The 18,943-nt window shown below is 37.5% G+C and overlaps 1 protein-coding gene across 3 annotated transcripts in view; it reads right to left on the bottom strand.

The window, feature by feature from the left end:
• The window catches only part of VAV3 (vav 3 guanine nucleotide exchange factor), a 424,388-nt gene that overhangs the window by 217,636 nt on the left and 187,809 nt on the right, over positions 1–18,943 (bottom strand). For all 3 annotated transcript variants that reach the window (XM_011935219.1, XM_011935218.1, XM_011935220.1), the window contains 6 exons: positions 14,500–14,558; positions 12,312–12,377; positions 7,704–7,812; positions 5,385–5,477; positions 3,195–3,263; positions 1,189–1,292 (listed from right to left, as the gene is read on the bottom strand). In XM_011935219.1, coding sequence (XP_011790609.1) covers positions 1,189–1,292; positions 3,195–3,263; positions 5,385–5,477; positions 7,704–7,812; positions 12,312–12,377; positions 14,500–14,558 — 500 coding nt within the window. The remainder of the gene's footprint in view (positions 1–1,188; positions 1,293–3,194; positions 3,264–5,384; positions 5,478–7,703; positions 7,813–12,311; positions 12,378–14,499; positions 14,559–18,943) is intronic.

Below are 18,943 nucleotides of genomic sequence, written 5' to 3' on the forward strand. Positions count from 1 at the left end.
GATAACCAAAATAGCAGTATAAATTATTTTTAATACACATCACATACACAGTCCTAGAATGAGGGTCACTCATTTTTATAGTAATGACTAATTTTTAGTTCCAACTTTGAATGAGATTAATTCCATGTACATTTTTATAGCAGGTAGAATTTACAAACTGGCTTGATGACTGTTAATGTTATTTGAGTAGACATAAATGAATTCCAAAAACAAAATTAAAAATTTCTGTTAAAGCTCTTACTAGAAATAAACTTCATCTCTAAACACTCAGAAAGTTTTATTTTCTATTACAATTTTATGCCAATCACTACATACAACTCCTTCATTATTAAACCTCCTACTCCTTGCTACTTTTTAATTAAGGAACATAAATCGTCTGAAGAGACGAAAATGAGAGACTGGAACTGTGCTGGACAGAAGATAACTCATATCACACAGAATCTGGGAATTCACTTCACCCACTTCAGGGAAGGTATCTCTGTAGTAATACAAATATTTTGCAAACAGCTCAGTTGGTTTATTGTTTCTCTTAACTCTCCACTGGAAAAAAAAAAAACACTACTAATAATATATGAATATTTATCGAAGACTTGATGCAAAGCAATTCATTAGCCACTTCTTAGTACTAGGAAATACGTTGCTTGATTTGAAAAGAGAGATAATTATATTTTAAGCAAAATCTCTTGATACTCCAATTCATATAGGTTGTCAGGAGATTTTTTTTTAACTTAGAAAGGGAAACCGATTCTGTGAATCTAATATTCTGAAATAGAGTGTCATAAAATACTAGAGTTGGAAGAAAAGTGGAAGAAGCATTAGGTACCAGCTAATCTATCTCCAGTGTTTACAGATGGGGACATAGAGGCTCAGAGAGTTAAAATGACTTACTACTGAAGATTACATTGCTCAGTAATGATAAAGCCTATAAAAGAACCTTAGTCTTTTGATTTATAATGTAAAAAAAATAAGCACCACACTAGGTCCTTTCTTCCTCCCTTTCTTCTTTTTTCTTTTTAAATTACATATATAGAACTCAAACTACTACTCAAAGTAACTCTCCCATGTTCTAATTACTGTTCAGGTAGTAGTGTAATAAACAGTAGTAATAGCTATTTGTTAGCTATTTTAATACTAATCCTCACTATAATTACAAACTAAGACCCACAAAACTTAAACTTCAAAAGTTACCTTTCCTTGTAGTTAATAAAAACTTGGTACAAGTTATGGTCATTTTTATTTACAATGGAATCATGAATCTCTTGCATTAGGTTCCGATGGAGTTTTACAAGTTCCTAAAAAAAGCAAACAATGTGAAAGGAAAGTAGGAAACACAACGAAAAAATACAGCCCAAACCCAGAATCCCTTTTGTCGCTAGATTTGCCGCTCGGGATATGCTGAATGCTTTCAATATATAAAACTGCTTCCACCAATAAAGAGAGAGGGAAAAGGAGAGTGGGGAGAGAAAGGAGGAGGAAGGGGAGGAAGCAGAGGGAGAGGACAAGGTAGAAGAGGAGGAGGGAGAGCAGGGAATGGAAGGGAGAAAAAAGAAGGAAGATAAGAGGAAGGCAGAGGAGAGGGAGGAGAAGAGAGAGAGACAGGCCATGCAGATGGGAAACAACAATTTTGTATCTCATTTGAAATGTCAGTGTCCTGTGAAAAAAGACATTATCTCACTAGTTATTAAAGGATAATTTATTCCTTGTGTAAAAATATGTATAGCTTATTTTTGTTTTATAATCACTGTAAATTTTTAAATAAAAATGTCCAAGTGCCTAATGTTTTATTGACAGTAAAAAATAATGACTCATGTTCTTGTGACACAGAAATGTAGATTTGTACTTTGGTCAGTTAGTGGTGTCCTGGTGCTAAGCTAACAATAATCAGACTAAATTACTTGAAACCAGACAACTAATGGCATAAATAAGGAGCAAATAAATTGTATTCGACAGTTTACTGGAGCAACTCAAAATGTCAGAATCTCACATTTTTCCCGATAAGCAACTAATTTTCAGTCAGGCAGTAAAAATATGTCATAGCCAGGATATGAGGCAACTTGAACTAGGTGCCAATTCTCCCATTATCTCATCCTGTGTACCTTGGAGCACACATTGACTCCACAGCATGCTCTTTCCTTAGTGGGGTAGAAAGTAAACATGAAGATGTGGGCTCTACGTTATGAAGACCATACTGAAGTGGTTCAAGATCCTTATCTTTCCCAAATGTGCAGTTTATTTAGTGCTAAACCTTCATCGGATATTGTACATGTTATAAATCAATAAGAATGTCTTCATTCGGCCAAAATCAGGGAAAGGATGAAATGCCATTGCTTACCAACTGCTACTGAGTAACACAGAACACAATAGAATCAAAATATAAAGAATTGTTCAGGTAATACAAGCAGGTCTGTGCATAAAAGCTTAAATACATGTATCACTGTATGTGGACGCATGTGCATGGGGGTGGGGGTGTATAAACCAAAGCAAGTCCTAGAGGTCTGAGAACTCAAATCTTGCCTAGCATTACCTCACTTGGCATGGCATTTAGCTTGCTTCTAGATTTCTGGGCAAATATCCTTTTAAGATTGTAAGATTCTGGTAAGGTGCCCTGAAACTTGAAATGCTTACATAAATGTAAACGAAAAAAATCTCCTCAAATTTTACAGTTAAAATAGTCTGGTAAATCATAAGGAAGTAGTCTATTTCAGACATGGGAGTTACATTTGATACAACTGGAAGTAGAAAGCACCAAAGAGTAGAGGCCAAAGATTTAGAGGAATGGAGGAAAGTGGGGGAAACTGATATGGTGAGGACATCATCTACAAGACAAGGTCTGAGGGGCTGGAAGAGCAACAGAGCTCCACAGGGAAGTGTGGGGATGGAAGGGGACCCCTGGATTACTTCAGACTACTTCCTCATGACAAACAGTTAAGAATAACACATGGAAGTTATTTTTCCATTTGTGTTCTTCATACATGTTGACTGACTTTTAGTTGAAGATATGATACATCAGTTATTTCAAGAAAATAAGGATATAAAAACTGGAAAAACAAACAAACAAACAAACAAATAAATAAATAAGGCCAATGTTCTTAAAGACTACAAAAGAGTGTTAAAAAAAGGGATCTGGAACCCTGTAAGGAAATGAGGATTTTATTGAAGTACACCACAGTTTTAGCTAGCATATTTTTACTTACAGGAATGTTGATGAATACTGAATCAAATTCTGCTGCTGTCAGAAATCTTTTTAGTGGTGCCATGAAATACTACCAGGAAAGAAGAAGAAAACGGTAATTAAGTATAACTTGTCCTAATCTATATAATAGTTTTTCATCAACAACAAATATTTTTTGAAAGTCAATTGTTGATCAGCATTATAAACACCAAAATTGTAGAAACTATTTTCTCTAACTTAAAGACTTCACACTTGAATAGATATATAAAGACATGAATACAAGCTAATATTAATACATTTAAAGTATAAAATAAAATGGTTTAGATAACAAATGCTTCCAAAAGGAAGGAAGAAAAGAACACTATTGTCTGAGTTGGCAAACAATGGCAACATTTTGGAGATGTATATGAAGACTTACACAGTAATATCTCCCTAATGTTTTGTGGAGATTCTGGATCGTTGAGATCAATAATCTATGTATGCAATTTATGAATTATTCCTTGGGAATTTTAGTTTCTGGCCTACCACATCTCTTTCATTCTCGGCATTCTCAGTATCTGTGCAGAGGATCCTTCCAGTACTGGTCTCTCAGTTCCTTGACCACAAATAATCTTGTGCTCCACTCTAGCTCAAATCCTAAATCTTACGGCCATACTCACAGGCCTTGTCATTACCAACAACTTCATATGCTCCATAGCACTAATTTCAAGGAACTGGGTCAGCCAGTCCACTAACCATCTCACCTCCATCATGTCCTCATTTCCCTCCTAACCCAGTTTATACTCTATGAATCAATTCCCTGTAAATCCTCTTACTCTCTCTTCTTCCATTGTGCTTTTCTAGAAAAACAAACACCCTGATCAAGTCTAGCTTGCCACATATTTTGTGACTGTATCTAAGAAGTTAAGCATGGACATTACTGATTGTCTAATTTTAAATATGACCACCAAACTCAACTCGGCCTGTAATGCTACATAGCACTACTACAGTTCCCTAGTCAATTTACTCTTCTACTCTTCTAAACAATGCTTGCATACCTTCACTTCTTTCCCTAACCTCTAAATGTGAGAGTCTGGAGAGGTGGCCTCAAACCTCTTCCCTGATGCATTCACTAGGGTGATCTCACTTAGTCCCAGGGCCTTAATGCCATTGTGTCATGATAATGGCCCAATCTATACGTCAATTCAATCTTTCCCCTCAATGCCAGAGTCATATACCTAACACCTTTCTCAATAAATTCCATTCAAAGTCTAATAGGTATCACAAATTTCATATGTTGCAACAGACTCCTGATTCCCAAGCCTGTTCTTCCCCATCTCTGAAATCTTCATCATTCATGCAGTTGCTCATGCCAAAAACTACGTCATCCTTGACTCCTCTCTTTTTTTCACATCCTTTACTTAATTCATCATCCAATCCAGTTGGCTCTATGTTTAAAATTTACTCAGAATCTGACCACCCATACCACCATTTTTGTCATTTTGATTAACACAATTTTCTTCTAATTTTTCTCCTAGTTACCACTCTTGCCTCACAATAGCCAGAATGAGAGGTTAAAGACTTAAATCACATCATGTGACTCCTGCTCACAACACTTTCCAATGTCCCTGCATGGCCTAGTGGCCCACCGGCTCTCCCACCTCATGCTCAGTCCCCTGGCCTTGTTCTGCTCCAGTCACACTGGACTGCTGTTGTCCTTGAAGCACGTGCTGAACACTTTCCAATCAGAGGGCCTCTCTCGCAGGAATTATCTTCATTGGCATATGTACAGGGCTTACACCCTCAGTTCACTTAGCTGCCCGCTTAATCTTGTCACAGAGGGCTTCTGCACCCACTCTTTATACAATGCCACTAGCCCTCCCCCACATCACTCTCTATCTTATACTCCTGCCGTATTTTTCTTCAGAAAACTTATGACCATCTGGCATATTTATTTGCTTACATTCTAAACCCTCCCATGGAAAAAAGTGTCATGAGAATCAGAATATTTTTGTATTTATTACTATATCCTTAGTCCCTGAAACAGTGCCATTCAGGTACTAAGACATCCATAAATAGTTGTAAAATGAATAAATCTGCTTTGAGATCTTTAAATACAAAGTTCTCCTAAAAATTATAACACACATACACACATTCAGAAGAAACAGTGAGTCTAACACATTAGCTATATCAGGCAGTATTTGGGCATCAAAAATAATACCTGATGACTTACTTTTTCTATTGACTCCAAAGTTTCTGTATATTTTTCTTCTGTCTGCTTAATTTCTGCTAGACAACAACTTCGTATATCATTTTCTGGACATTTCTGCAGTTAGAATTATCAAAATAAAATAATTTAATAAAATCATATATTAATCTATTGAGAAGTAGAGATCAAAAGCATTGCTGACTTTCTTAAACTTTCCTTTCTAATAAAACACATAATTGAAAGACATCTAACTGCATTTGTGAGGTAGCTTTGCTGTTTTTATAAAAATGTTGAACAATGTAAATGAAAAAGATTTAGATGATTAAAAAATAAGCTTCTGAATGTAGACACTCTAAGTTAAAACATCTTTTATTAAAATGTTCATAAAGTTGGAAACACCATAAATGGTGTATGATTGTTTCCTTAATGTATAGCACACTTAACAAATGCTATAGAAATAACTGTAAAGCAATAAAATGGGTATTTGGTAAAGTAAGTAAAGACCTTCAAATATTTTTTCCAACATTAACATCTTACCGCTTGACTTTTTAACTAAGTATTTAACATTGGAAGTCGTAGAGCACAACACCAAAATCAAAGATTCTAGAGTCTGATGGAATTGGGTTCAATATCAGTTTTGTTGTTAGCTTTTCTTTCCTTTTTTTTTTTTTTGAGGCAGAGTCTTGCTCTGTTGCCCAGGTTGGAGTACAATGGTGTGATCTCTGCTCACTGCAAGCTCCACCATTAACATCTTACCGCTTGACTTTTTAACTAAGTATTTAACATCGGAAGTCATAGAGCACAACACCAAAATCAAAGATTCTGGAGTCTGATGGAATTGGGTTCAATATCAGTTTTGTTGTTAGCTTTTCTTTTCTTTTTTTTTTTTTTGAGGCAGAGTCTTGCTCTGTTGCCCAGGTTGGAGTACAATGGTGCGATCTCTGCTCACTGCAAGCTCCACCTCCCAGGTTCACTCCATTCTCCTGCCTCAGCCTCCTGAGTGGCTGGGACTACAGGTGTCCACCACCACATCTGGCTAATTTTTTGTATTTTTTAGTAGAGACGAGGTTTTACCACGTTAGCCAGGATGGTCTTGATCTTCTGACCTCGTGATCCACCCACCTCGCCCTCCCAGAGTGGTGGGATTACAGGTGTGAGCCACCGCGCCCGGCCTGTTGTTAGCTTTTCTAACTGTGAACGAATCACTAAATTACTCTGACTCCATTTGCTTATCTGGGAAACAGAGAGAATCACAGCGCCAACCCCAAGGAATGGTAAATGAGATAAACAGTGTAAAGCGCTTAGCACTTTTCCAAGTGTGCAAGAAGTCCTGTCCATCTAAATTATTATCACTGTTCACCCCAGCAACTGAGGACTGCCCTTGGGGAGACAGTGAAGAATGCTCTGGCACTCAATGCAGTTAACAATTATAGGAGGCACACATGATATTCAGTCACCTAAAAATGTTCTGAAAATGCTGCCACAGATGAGCTGTCAGCCTATGAGATGGTTAAACCACACTTTCATTTTATTTCCCAAACACAAGCAGGTAACTTGTTTCCATTCCACAGAAGCTACTGGACAACCCACCAGCCTTTTATTAAAAGTAGGAACATAGACAGAGCTAAGCACATTCATCAAAGCACTGCAGAAACAAAAATTACCAAGCAGCTGGTAAAGAAAAGTCTTTAATATACAAGAAAAATTTATTAAGAACCCAAGCAACTGACTTTTTTGTTATTTCAAATTGTAAATGAGAAAATAATCCAAAGTAATCCTTTCTGAATGTTCTGGATATATTAATGGCAGATAAGGTTTTGAGGGCTCATATTGGCTATGACCATATCTGAAACTAAATTTATAAATGAGTAGGAAAGCCAGGAGACTTATCATGAAACAAAAGAAAAATGGTACCTCGTATTAACACTTACCAAATGTGAAGAAATACTCTTTAATATATATTTTATCTTATATCAAATTTAAAGGGAAAAATTTACCTGTGTTGTAAGAAATTTACTTTTATAAGAGCATAATTTCATGATTCCCTAAAATTCTCTTCTACTACCACCCTGCCATTATTTAGCTGGGTGGCACTTCATTTCTCTCTCAGACTTTGTTTCCTTACTAGCAAAATGAAAAGATTAGACCACAGACTCCCTATGGTTGTTTTGAACTCTGAAAGGCCATGCATATGTCTCCAAATGCAGTAACAAGTCATAATTATATAGTTATAAGCAAGCAAAGGTTAAAAAAATCCCAGCAGAGGTTACATAAATGATTATGTTAATTAGTCTTTCCTAATAAAATATTCAGAGTAACATTAAAAACAAGTAAAAGTCCTACGGGTTGATGTGCTTCCTCTGCCTTCATTAAGTCCTCATAGACTTCTCCACCTTCATCTTCCCCATAAACACAGTCATAGAGATCTTCCTCATCTTCCACAAGGGTTTCACTACAACAAAGGATATGATATAAGGTCATTTTCTAATATGCAGTAAATGCAAGAGCTACAAATAGCCTACTGGATTTTAGTAGAAAATCCAGAAAGGAAATAAAATGGAATAAGTGGGAAGAGTTCAAAAGGTTTACATTACAATGATAGCAGTGGCAGCTATTATTTACTGGGTAGTTACCAGGTATAAGCACAAAAATAATTACTCTACATATATTATCTTACATAATTCATCCAACATTAATTATCAGGTAAGCATTATTATTTAATCCATTAAAGAGATGAGGAAGTTCAAAGACCAAAAGGCTATTTGACTTTAAAAATAACCCAGGTAGTCACCGGCAGATCTAATAGTTAAGTCTCTCTTAACTCTGAGTGTTTTACCCACTCTATCATACTGCCTCCCACTTTTCGTATTTCAAGACCTCAGTTTCATCAACTGTATTAAAGGGTATAATAGGGAGAAGATAGGAGAGTTAAATTGTATCTAATATCTCATAAGTGGTCTTATAAAAGCATGTTACTGTAGTGTTATAATCAGCATCTAATCCAGTGGTTTTCAAACCATGCTCTTTCAAGCCCATTCAGAGGAAACCCACCAGTCCCCCATCAACCTGACCCTTCCTTTATTTGTTTTACATTCAGAGCCATAACTAAGGTAACAGACAGACATAGGATACTGGAGCAACCAGACTTGGTGAACACTGAGAATAAAGGGAGAGAGAAGGAACAAAGAGGAACGAACTTTCTACTTCGGGACACTAGGGAGATGGTGAGCCATACTGGCAGTAACATAATTTCCACACTGAGGGGTTTAGGCAGGCAATCTGGCCAGAGAACACTAGGGCAGGTAAATTGGTTTGCATATTCTCTGTACCATATCAAAGGATAGGAAGGTCTGGTGAATTCATGAGGGAGCTGAGATATAAAATGATGAAAAAACAGCTTCTGCATTGGAGGGGATCCTGTTCTGAAGAAAAATGGACTGAAATTCATTTATCTGGCACTCCTAATCCCAGCACTCCTGCTTCTGATCCCTAATCTCACCAGCCCTGCAAAAAAAGTCAACCTTGCTGAAGCCCTACATTTGACTACTTCCCATGACAGTAAAGGAATGAATCATAAATTCACACAGACTTTTCTCTATTTTTGTTGTTGTTGTTTTTGCGGGGGGGGGGGGGTAGAGTCTCACCCTGTTGCCCAGGCTGGAGTACAGTGGCGCAGTCTCAGCTCACTGCAGCCTCTGCCTCCTGGGTCCCAGTGATTCTTCTGCCTCAGCCTCCTGGGTAGCTGGAATTACAGGCACACGCCATCATGCCCAGCAAATTTTTGTATTTTTAGTAGAGACGGGGTTTCACCATGTTGGCCAGGGTCTTGAACTCCTGACCTCAGGTGATCTGCCCACCTCAGTCTCCCAAAATGTTAGGATTATAGACGTGAGCCACCACACCTGGCCGACTTTTCTCTATTTTAAGACCTGTAAGAATGACATGCATGTCTGAGTGCATGCGTGCATGCAAGTGCACAACTGCAAACACACACACAAAACTGGTCTAGAACTGTTTGGCTTTTGTTATTCAATCCTATACTAAAGCTGCTTTTCTTGCTAACAGCTTAGTCAACAATTTCTGATTTCTGAGCCAGGAAAGAAAAAAGCCGTGATATTTTTCAAAGGGTCAATAAATCAACAACAATTGACATTAGCTTTCCTGTCTTAGGGCCACCTACATACGGGCATGTCTGGCACCCTGACACTAAAAGGACACTGTAGAGTGTGGTCACTACCCGCCCTCTCCACTCCACCGTGTGGCTTTCTCTCCAACTTAAGAAACAATGATTGCCTCCACAGTAGGGGCCAGACCAGTATTTATTCCAAGGGCTTCCCTTTGGGTGATTTCAGTCCCAAAAGTTAGAGTTAAGTATATTTACCCATAGAAATTGTAACAAAATTGAGAATAAAAATCAAGCTGTCACGGCAAACTCAAAACCAAGCATTTCTAGGGATAATACATTTCCTGTTTTTTTTTTTTATTTTTTTTTTTTAGATAACCCTACTTTGCCTTTTATCCCAGAACTTTGGGAGGCCAAGGTGGGTAGATTGCTTGAGCCCAGAAGTTGGAGAACAGTCTGGGCATATTAAATAAATAATTTTTTTTTAATCCTGCAAATACATTTGGACCTTCGGCCACCAGGTAGAAATTTAAAGCAGACTGCCTCTCACAGAGCAAGGGCTGGCATCTCAGAGCAGCCAATTCAGGAAACCAATCGCCATCTCAGGAAGCCAATTCAGTTTTCTCCAAATTTAGCTAGGAACGCATCCTCAATGGATTTATCCTGACATCAATTCTGCCTAAATAACATCAGTGAAAAGAACAAGACAGGGAAGCTATAAAAATTTACAGGTGTAAGTCACCACTGGTATAGGTTAAAAAAGAATATTGGCTGGGCATGGTGGTTCATGCCTGTAGTCCCAGCACATTAGGACACCAAGGCGGGTGGATCACCAGGTCAGGAGTTCGAGACCATCCTGGCTAACATGGTGAAACTCCGTCTCGAATAAAAATTAAAAATTAGCTGGGCGCAGTGGCAGGCACCTGTAATCCTGGCTACTTGGGAGGCTGAGGCGGGAGAATCATTTGAACCCGGAAGGTGGAAGTTGCAGTGAGCTGAGATCATGCCACCACACTCCAGCCTGGGTGCCGGAGCAAGACTCTGTTACCAAAAAAAAAAAATATGTGTGTGTATATATATATATTATATACATATAATATATATATTATATATAATATATATTATTATATATTATATATAATATATATTATTATATATAATATATATATAGCATCACAGCACTAGAAATTAAACATTTTCCTTACTTTAAACAATCTGAGTACATTACCAATAATCTTAGTCACTTTATGAAGACTACAACCAATTCAGTAAAACAACTGGCACTATCTTGCTTACTATTGGTGAGTTCTTAGACATTTTAAGAGATAAGAAACTATTCTTAATACATATTTAAAATACAAGACTGAAAGGTCACTCTGAAGACCACCTACCCTGGAAGGAGCTGCTGGCCATCCACCCGTGTGACTGCAGTAGGCACACTCACCCCCTCTGCTCTTCTACTAAAAGCTCTGAGGGGGCAAGTCAGGGTGTACCTGGAAGTTGGGACTGTGACTAACAAACTCTGCTCTAGAATAAGAGGTGTCTGAGTTCAAATCCAAAGTTATAATTTACTGGCAATATTATCTTCAGCAAGTAACTAGGCTTTTCAAAATTCAGTTTTCTCACTTTCAAACTGTGAAGATATAATAACAACCTAGTAATACTGCGGTATTACATAAGATAGTGCATATAACCTGGTTAGCACACAAATGGAAACTCAGTAAGCTCTTATTATTATTATTATTGCCAGGTAATCCCTGGCAAACAGTAGATGCTAGATAAAGTTTTGACTTGTTAATTTAGAAAACAAATACTTATTGAGTACCTACTATATGCCAGACCAGTACTGTGAAGTTCTAGGAATACAGCCATGAACAAAGCAAAGTCCCACACCTCACAAAAGTTTACCTTCTAATGAGGAGACACAATAAATGAAGCAAACCAAGACTATCTCAGGCATTGGCAAATGCTGTAAAAACACAGCAATGTGAGGGGGTGGTGGCAATTTTAGACAGGGTAGTCAGAGAAGGCTTCTCTGTAGAAAGAAATCTGAGCAAAGACTTGAATGCTGAGGGGTCAGTCAAATAGGCGGAAAGAATAGCAGGTGTAAAGGTCACAAAGCTAAAACAAGCCCAGTGTGTTGGGTGTATGAGGAAGGATCGATGAATGAATGGATGAAGTTCCATAGCATTTGAATGTGTCTTGGGGCATAATCTATTTCTTATTATGATTCCTTGCAAACATGCCTGATCTATGTCATCAGTTCCTTGAGGAGTAAGGCTCATGCTTATATTTATTTGTATTCTGTACAAGTCACTCAATCAGCAGAAGATAATCGGCTGCAAGGACCTTTTGCTTCTCTTGACTATTAAATAATAAAGCCCAAAAGGATTCTCTGTTCAGAATAAACACCATCTACTAAAACATCCTGAATAGTTCCAGCCCACACTTATCTCTCCCTTCTTCTTTGAACTTATAAGGCATGCACTATGTGTCCCACAACTCCAGCAGCAGATTCTGTTTCTTTTAAACTGTTCCCTAATTGTCCAACTCCAATTTTATCTACTACTTCTGTTTTAACTTTGAGAAACTTTGAAATTTTACTTCATTAGAATAAGTTTCTTTATTCTTCACGGGGACACAAAACAGGAACTAAAGACCAGTTGAAGTACATTTTCTTGTAAAGCTTTCCATCACCAGTTTAAGGTTAATCAGGAATTAAGCCACTTTTCCTCCTTCAGATACCTTACTTCAACATTCACAGTTAAAACCCACAATGGACGCATAAATTGGCAGTGGCTAAATTTTGCTCAAAATGTTCAACATACTCTATTAAATCAGGAAGGCCTTTGTAGACGTCTTCATCGTTAATGCTTTCTTCTGTTGGGAAGGGCCTAGGAAGACGGGGGGAAAGAAAAAAACATAAGTCAATGAGCAACAATCAGGCTGGGCATTTATTTCTCACTAAATATGTAAGTTGTCTGATGCCAAAATGGTCAGATCAGTCACCATGTCTATCAATGTCTAGGGCTTTCCCTAAAGTCCTGAGCACTAAAGTGCTCCGTGGCTGCGTCTGTGTCTGGGGTTGCCCGAGGGAGGCTGTAACACCTGCCACCTGAAATCATCTGAGGCAATTACAGCGGGTCACCACAGTCACACGTGCAGGGGCTCATAATAACGTGCTTATCTGATCTCCCACTTGCCACATACCTGCAGGGTCATCTCACCCACTGAAGCACCCCAAGTCAGACAACAAACAGCTGTGCATGTACCCTTGCCTTCAGCACCCTCTCTTTTCAGCTATGGGATCTGATAACAAATAATTTGGTAACAATCATCCCTCCATGGCTCCGTTCACTAGTGTAGATGAAAACTAGTGGAAGACAAAAACATTGTGCCCTTTACATATACGGTCATTGACCCTGACATTTCTGCTCAGACTTTAGGGTATTTAAGCTGTATATTTTATTTTCATTTCTTAGACAAATGAGTCAACCAGACCTTGGAGAGAACAGAGTGTTTTCTTTGTTCCCTATTCAAGAAAATCGCACTTTAATGTATCTCCTTATTCCCACTGTGTGGCTTCCTTGTTTGCATCACGGTACTATGTCCTCAGTATACTGCCCTAATTTATGTCTAACAAAATCACAGGAAGTATACTGTGCCAAAAATTCTACTCTTTTCAGGCAGCTAGCATATCACAAGTTTCATTAAAACAAGAGGATCCATCAAAATAATAAATAAGCTTTAAATAATTACTAGTTATATTAAAAAGCAGAGTTTCACATTGACTTATGGATTAATTTAATACTGAAGACATTTGAGGAGACTAGGTTTTTCAAATAAATCAGCGTGTGAGAAATGTAGTCTCAAAATCATTTTTTACAAATTAAGGCATATTTTATTATGCAAGTTCATTGTAGAAAATATAGAGAAAAATTAAAAAGGAGAAAAATCTTCCGACTTACATTTTTTCAGAATTGAGAATAGATAAAAACGTGATGCTTTTAAAAAATGTTTACATATAACATGAAATATATATTTACATGGAAGGTATGAATGTATTGAAGAGCAATTTAGAAGGAGTTGAACACTTATCCAGCTGACAGACCACATACATAGAAAGCTGCCAAATTCATGGCCCATTTCTGAGAAAGGTCTGGTACCAGCAGGGCATCTTTCCTGAGCTCACTGTGCTTTGTAGCCAGTGCAGAGAATCCTGCTAAGTCCTTCTTGGATCCTCTCCCTTAGAATGTGAATGTGAGCTGGACACAGAAAAATGACTGTGATGGCTGGAGACAGAAATATGGAGCACTGAACAAAGAAGGTAAAAAACAAATCCATTCCATTTCCATGAAACCTGGCTGTATAGAGACTATTTTTCCTTATTTCCTCACGTTACTTATATAATACATTTTCACTGACTGATCTAACTTAAGTATGTAGTATCTGAAACAGAAAAGGCTCAACACAACATGCACATCTATATTTTTATGCTTATCAACTGCATAATACTCCATTGCAAGCAGATGCCATACTATATTGAACCAATTTACGTCCAGGTTTTTAATTTACTACTGAACTTTCAATACACATTCTTGTACACATGTTTTATACTTGTCTGGTTATTTCTTAAACTCCTAAAAGCTATGAGTTATTATGTTCTACTCTATAGGAAAAAACATATTACAACATCTTTTAAAATATTTATTTACTTAAGCATTTGTGTTTAATGAATCATACGTGCAGAAATGTTGGAACCATACGTGCAGAAATGTTGGAACCAAAAATAAAAAAGAACCACACCAGTGACAGTCACCTGTGAATTTAGAACAATGTTTAGTCAATGTGTTATTCAATTAATTTCAAATGTGTACAGGATACTTACATACCAGGCACTCTTCATGAATGAGACTTAGCACCTGTGTGCAAGGTGCTTCACAAATAGTAACCATTTAACAATGAATCATTACACTGAACTCAGTGCGACGCATGAACAACGAAAACAGAGCTTACCTGATTCCTGTGGCCAAGGCTATAGGTGTTCGAGAAAGTCGTGATAATGTTTCTATAACCTGAGAAAAGAGGAAAATACTAATTAGACAAGCAGTTCAGAAAAGATAAGATTTCTTTTTCCAAAACTTTTTCAATCTAATATTAACCATAGCAGCAGAAACATAAATTTGCAGATGTCAAAGACGTCCAGAATGAGAAGGGCTGTGATTGGGAAGTATCAACACCTGGATTATAATTTTGTTCCTTTCTCTATTACTTTAAGCAGATTACTAACCCATTTGAGTTGCAGATTCTTTATGAGTATAACACCAAGTTAGCCTGGGTGACCCCAAGCAACTTCTCTCTCTACTTTTACAGAATCTGAAAGATTCTGGAAAGCTATATTCTCCAGTAGAGTACCCACTAAGCACATGAGGCTATTTAAATTAATTTAAATTTTAAAAACAAAAATCCCAGTTCTGCAGTTGCACTAGCCACATTTTAAGTGTTCAGTAGCCACACACATGTGGCCACTGTAATGAACTACACAGTGATCAAAAATTTCCATCATCACAGAAAGTTCTATTGGACAGTCCTGCTATATAGCAAAGCAGGTGAGAGTGTGGGTGGGCTCTTGGGCCAGACCACCTGTGTCTAAATCCTCAGTTTACCATTTATTGGCCAGGTACCTTTGGGCAAAATACTTAACTTCTCTGAGCTTTTTTTTCATCATGTAGGTAACGCCTACAATAACTGGTAGATTATTAACAATCACTACATTATCGTGAGGATTCAATAAGCTAGCACGTAAACTATTTAAATAGTAGCTATTCTGTTTAATCACCAACTTTAAGGAAATTGCCTTAATTTAATTCTGAGTGTTTTCAGAAAAAGTTTTCTAAATTAACCTTAATTCTGCTTCCAAGATTCCTTATAAAGATCTTCAGTACCTAAACCTAAATGTTAAATGTGCCCTGCTAGCAACTTTACCCTTCCTTCAATCTTTTGTCCTAAGATTGTCTCTTTCAAAGACTTAGTGAGAAAGCCATTTATCTAAAATGTATTTTTCTCATCAAGTTTGTTCTTGTTTGTTTATTTCTTTTTTGAGACAGAGTCTCACTCTGTTGCCCAGGCTGGAGTACAGTGGTGCCATGTTGGCTCACTACAACCTCTGCCTCCCAGGTTCAAGCGATTGTCATGCCTCAGCCTCTCTAGTAGCTGGGATTACAGGCACACATGACCATGCCTGGCTAATGTTCATATTTTTAGTAGAGATTGGGTTTCGCTATGTTGGCCAGGCTGATCTCGGACTCCTGGCCTCAAGTGATTCACCTGCGTTGGCCTCCCAAAGTGCTGGGATTACAAGTGTGAGCCACCGTGCCTGGCCATAAAGTCTATTTTTATGATAATAGGTATAATGCATCCTAACTCTCAAAATTTTAACAAACAATACTTAAAGAGGTTCTACCATAAGGCTTATTCAGAATGATAGTAAAAAACGAGAAAAGGCAAAAATCTGTTTCCAGATTAAGGTAATCTAATTCCTTACTTCAGAGACAGGAACATAAAAATGAAGTCTCCAACACTCTGTGGAAGGTTCATGAGAGTACTAGCCACACATACACTTATAGCTCACCCACTTCAGGAAGTGGTACCATATATATACGGTTGCAGTTAGAAACTCCTGGCTTTGGAGTAAGAATACCTGCAACCCTGACTTACGAGTTTTCAGCTATGCTCACCTTTACTAGCCTCTGTAAAATGCAGACAATAGCTAACTGCTTCATGGAGTCATTGAAAGAATTAAATGCGATCATGCCCATCATATGCTTAACTCAGTAAATGCGAATTTTTATTATCATGTAAAATAAAGTTATTATACAAAGATAACACTTAATTGAATTACATATAGGTGATAATATATTGCATTCTTGAAAACTGCAAAAAGGATACATTTTAGGTGTTCTTATTACAATAAAAAATATGTGATGTAATGCATTTGTTAATTAGCTCCAGTTAACCATTCCACAACATATACATATTTCAAACCAACATGTTACACAAGATCGAAACATACAATTTTTATTTGTTAATTTTTTTTAAAAATTAAGAAAATTTGTTACATAAACAAAAGAGAAGGGAGCAAAACTCTTTAGGATGGTTCCAAAGGGTTAGAAAGAAGCAAAGGACATGGTGACTAGATGAGCTAATTTACTGACCCCAAAATTCTATATTCTAACTCTAGCCCCCTGATGTGACACTAAAAAAAGAAAAGGGAAATACAATTGAAACCCTTCATGCAGTTTCTTCCTGGTTAACTATGCTGAACATCTAATGTCAAAACATATACAACCAATCAGATAAAACTTGATATCCATTAATTCCCCATAATAAAGACAAAGCATTGACAGTGAGTTCGTAAATTCAGAAGATCAAGAATGAATACTAACACATTTATCAAAATTCGTTAATTCAAAATAAAAATAATTGCTTGCTAAAATACCAAAATTATTCACTATTAGGCAAAAAGTCTAACTTTGGGGAGGTTCTGGAATAATCAGTACAGTATCCAGAGCCTTGAATTAACTACATTGCTTTACTTTAGCATGCATCTTAACCTAATATATCACTGTTAGAAAACTATGGGGTGAAATCTGCCTCTGATTCTAGTTTACACTGTGGTCCCAGCATATATCACTACTTAATAACAAGAAAAATAGGAATAGCAGTACTACAGCTATGTCTTTTATTATTACTATTCTATTACATATTTTATACAGCAATGCATTTTACTCCTTAGGGATATTTTCTATAATAACTACAATGTATCTACAAAATTAGAATGCATTTTCTATTCCTTTTCCCCCACCAACAACCAGAACAATAACAACCCCTCCCCTACACACCGCCTCTCTCAGAAAATTATAGCTTGATTTTTTTTCATGAGTGTCCACTAGAGGGAGCCAGATGATAGTCTATTAGTTTAGCCCTAAATGGACTGTATTTTATAAGGACAAACATTTCTGAAAATCAACAAACTGAGACCAACTCCCATTTTCTGCTTAACAGGGGTTATTTATTACTATTCCGTAATAGAGAAATAACAAATATACAAATTCAGCAGATAAGGAATGGAAAGACAGCATGCAGTATCCTAAAGTGAGTCTGAGAACTGGGACTCAGTTTTGGGTCTATCCTATTGTACATTGAGTCCATCCGTTAACTCTACATTTAGCCAAAGTAAATAAAGACTGTTTAGTCAATGTGGTGTTTTTAGAACAATGTGTATTCTATAAAGGCGGAGTGTATCCGGATCTGGAATAGACAAGTATACAAACTAATGCCAGATTCTTAAATCCTCTTTGTGGGGATTCTGACTTGTCATTGGAAACACCCACTCAAGAACTTTTACAAAAGCAAACATATCTACAGACACTAAGAAGACTATTTTCCTGCAATGTATTAATTTCTAACTTGTTACCACAAAATAATAGGAAATTCTGAGGTACATTAACTCCCAGAAACAGACATAGCTGGTTAGAATATCTGGAAGTCAATAGGCCAACAATCAACTAGAGTAAATCCATGTCATGAATTTTCTTTCTTTCCCTTTGTCTATCCCTTGGTGAGTAAGAAGACTGGCAGCTGTAAAGAAATGAAAATCATCCTGGATAACATAAATAAGAGCTATTTTGTGAGGCAGGTGGGAAAGGTAGACAAAGGGTTCTGCAAACCTGCTTTAGAAAGGTGGCTTACATTCCAGAAGCTAGGAAGGACCATTAAGAAAGTGTGGGAAGGACAATCACAGAGTCAAAACTGCATTTTTAAAGTAAAGTGAAGGGTAGACTGGGGTAAGAGGACATAGGGGACAGACAAGGGGCCAGGAGACCAATTGAGGGGGCTGTCTCAGCCATCCAAGTGAGAGGTGAGGCACTGGAACCAAGATGGCTACAGGAGAGACAGGCAAGTAGTGGAAAGGAGAGGAGTGTTCAGGAATAGTAGCTGATGCTGTGTGAGGGCTAAAGGAAGAAGAAGAACCCAGGATGACCTGGGCAAGCTGTTAAGGCTCTGGAGGTGGCCTACCGGGAAAGCCTCCAGGATGCTTGCGATCAAGAAGCCTTTGTTCTCTCTGCGTCTTCTACGTGGTAGACATGTACCATCCTGAACCAAGTAAGGCCACCCGCTCCTCCAGGGAGCCTTCTCTGGCCCCTAGTCTGTGTCCCATTTGTGTCACCATAGGACCCCGGACATAACTCTGCTGTAGCATCTATCACCTCATTTAAAATGAAAATTTATTGCTTTTAAAAATATTTCAGGCCAGGCGTGGTGGCTCACACCTGTAATCCCAGCACTTTGGGAGGCCAAGCCAGGTGGATCATGAGGTCAGGAGATTGAGACCATCCTGGTTAACACGGTGAAACCTGGTTTCTACTAAAAATACAAAAAAAAAAAAGAAAAAAAATTA

Source organism: Colobus angolensis, unplaced genomic scaffold (assembly GCF_000951035.1).
Source record: "Colobus angolensis palliatus isolate OR3802 unplaced genomic scaffold, Cang.pa_1.0 Scaffold141, whole genome shotgun sequence".
Classification (NCBI taxonomy): Eukaryota; Metazoa; Chordata; class Mammalia; order Primates; family Cercopithecidae; genus Colobus; species Colobus angolensis.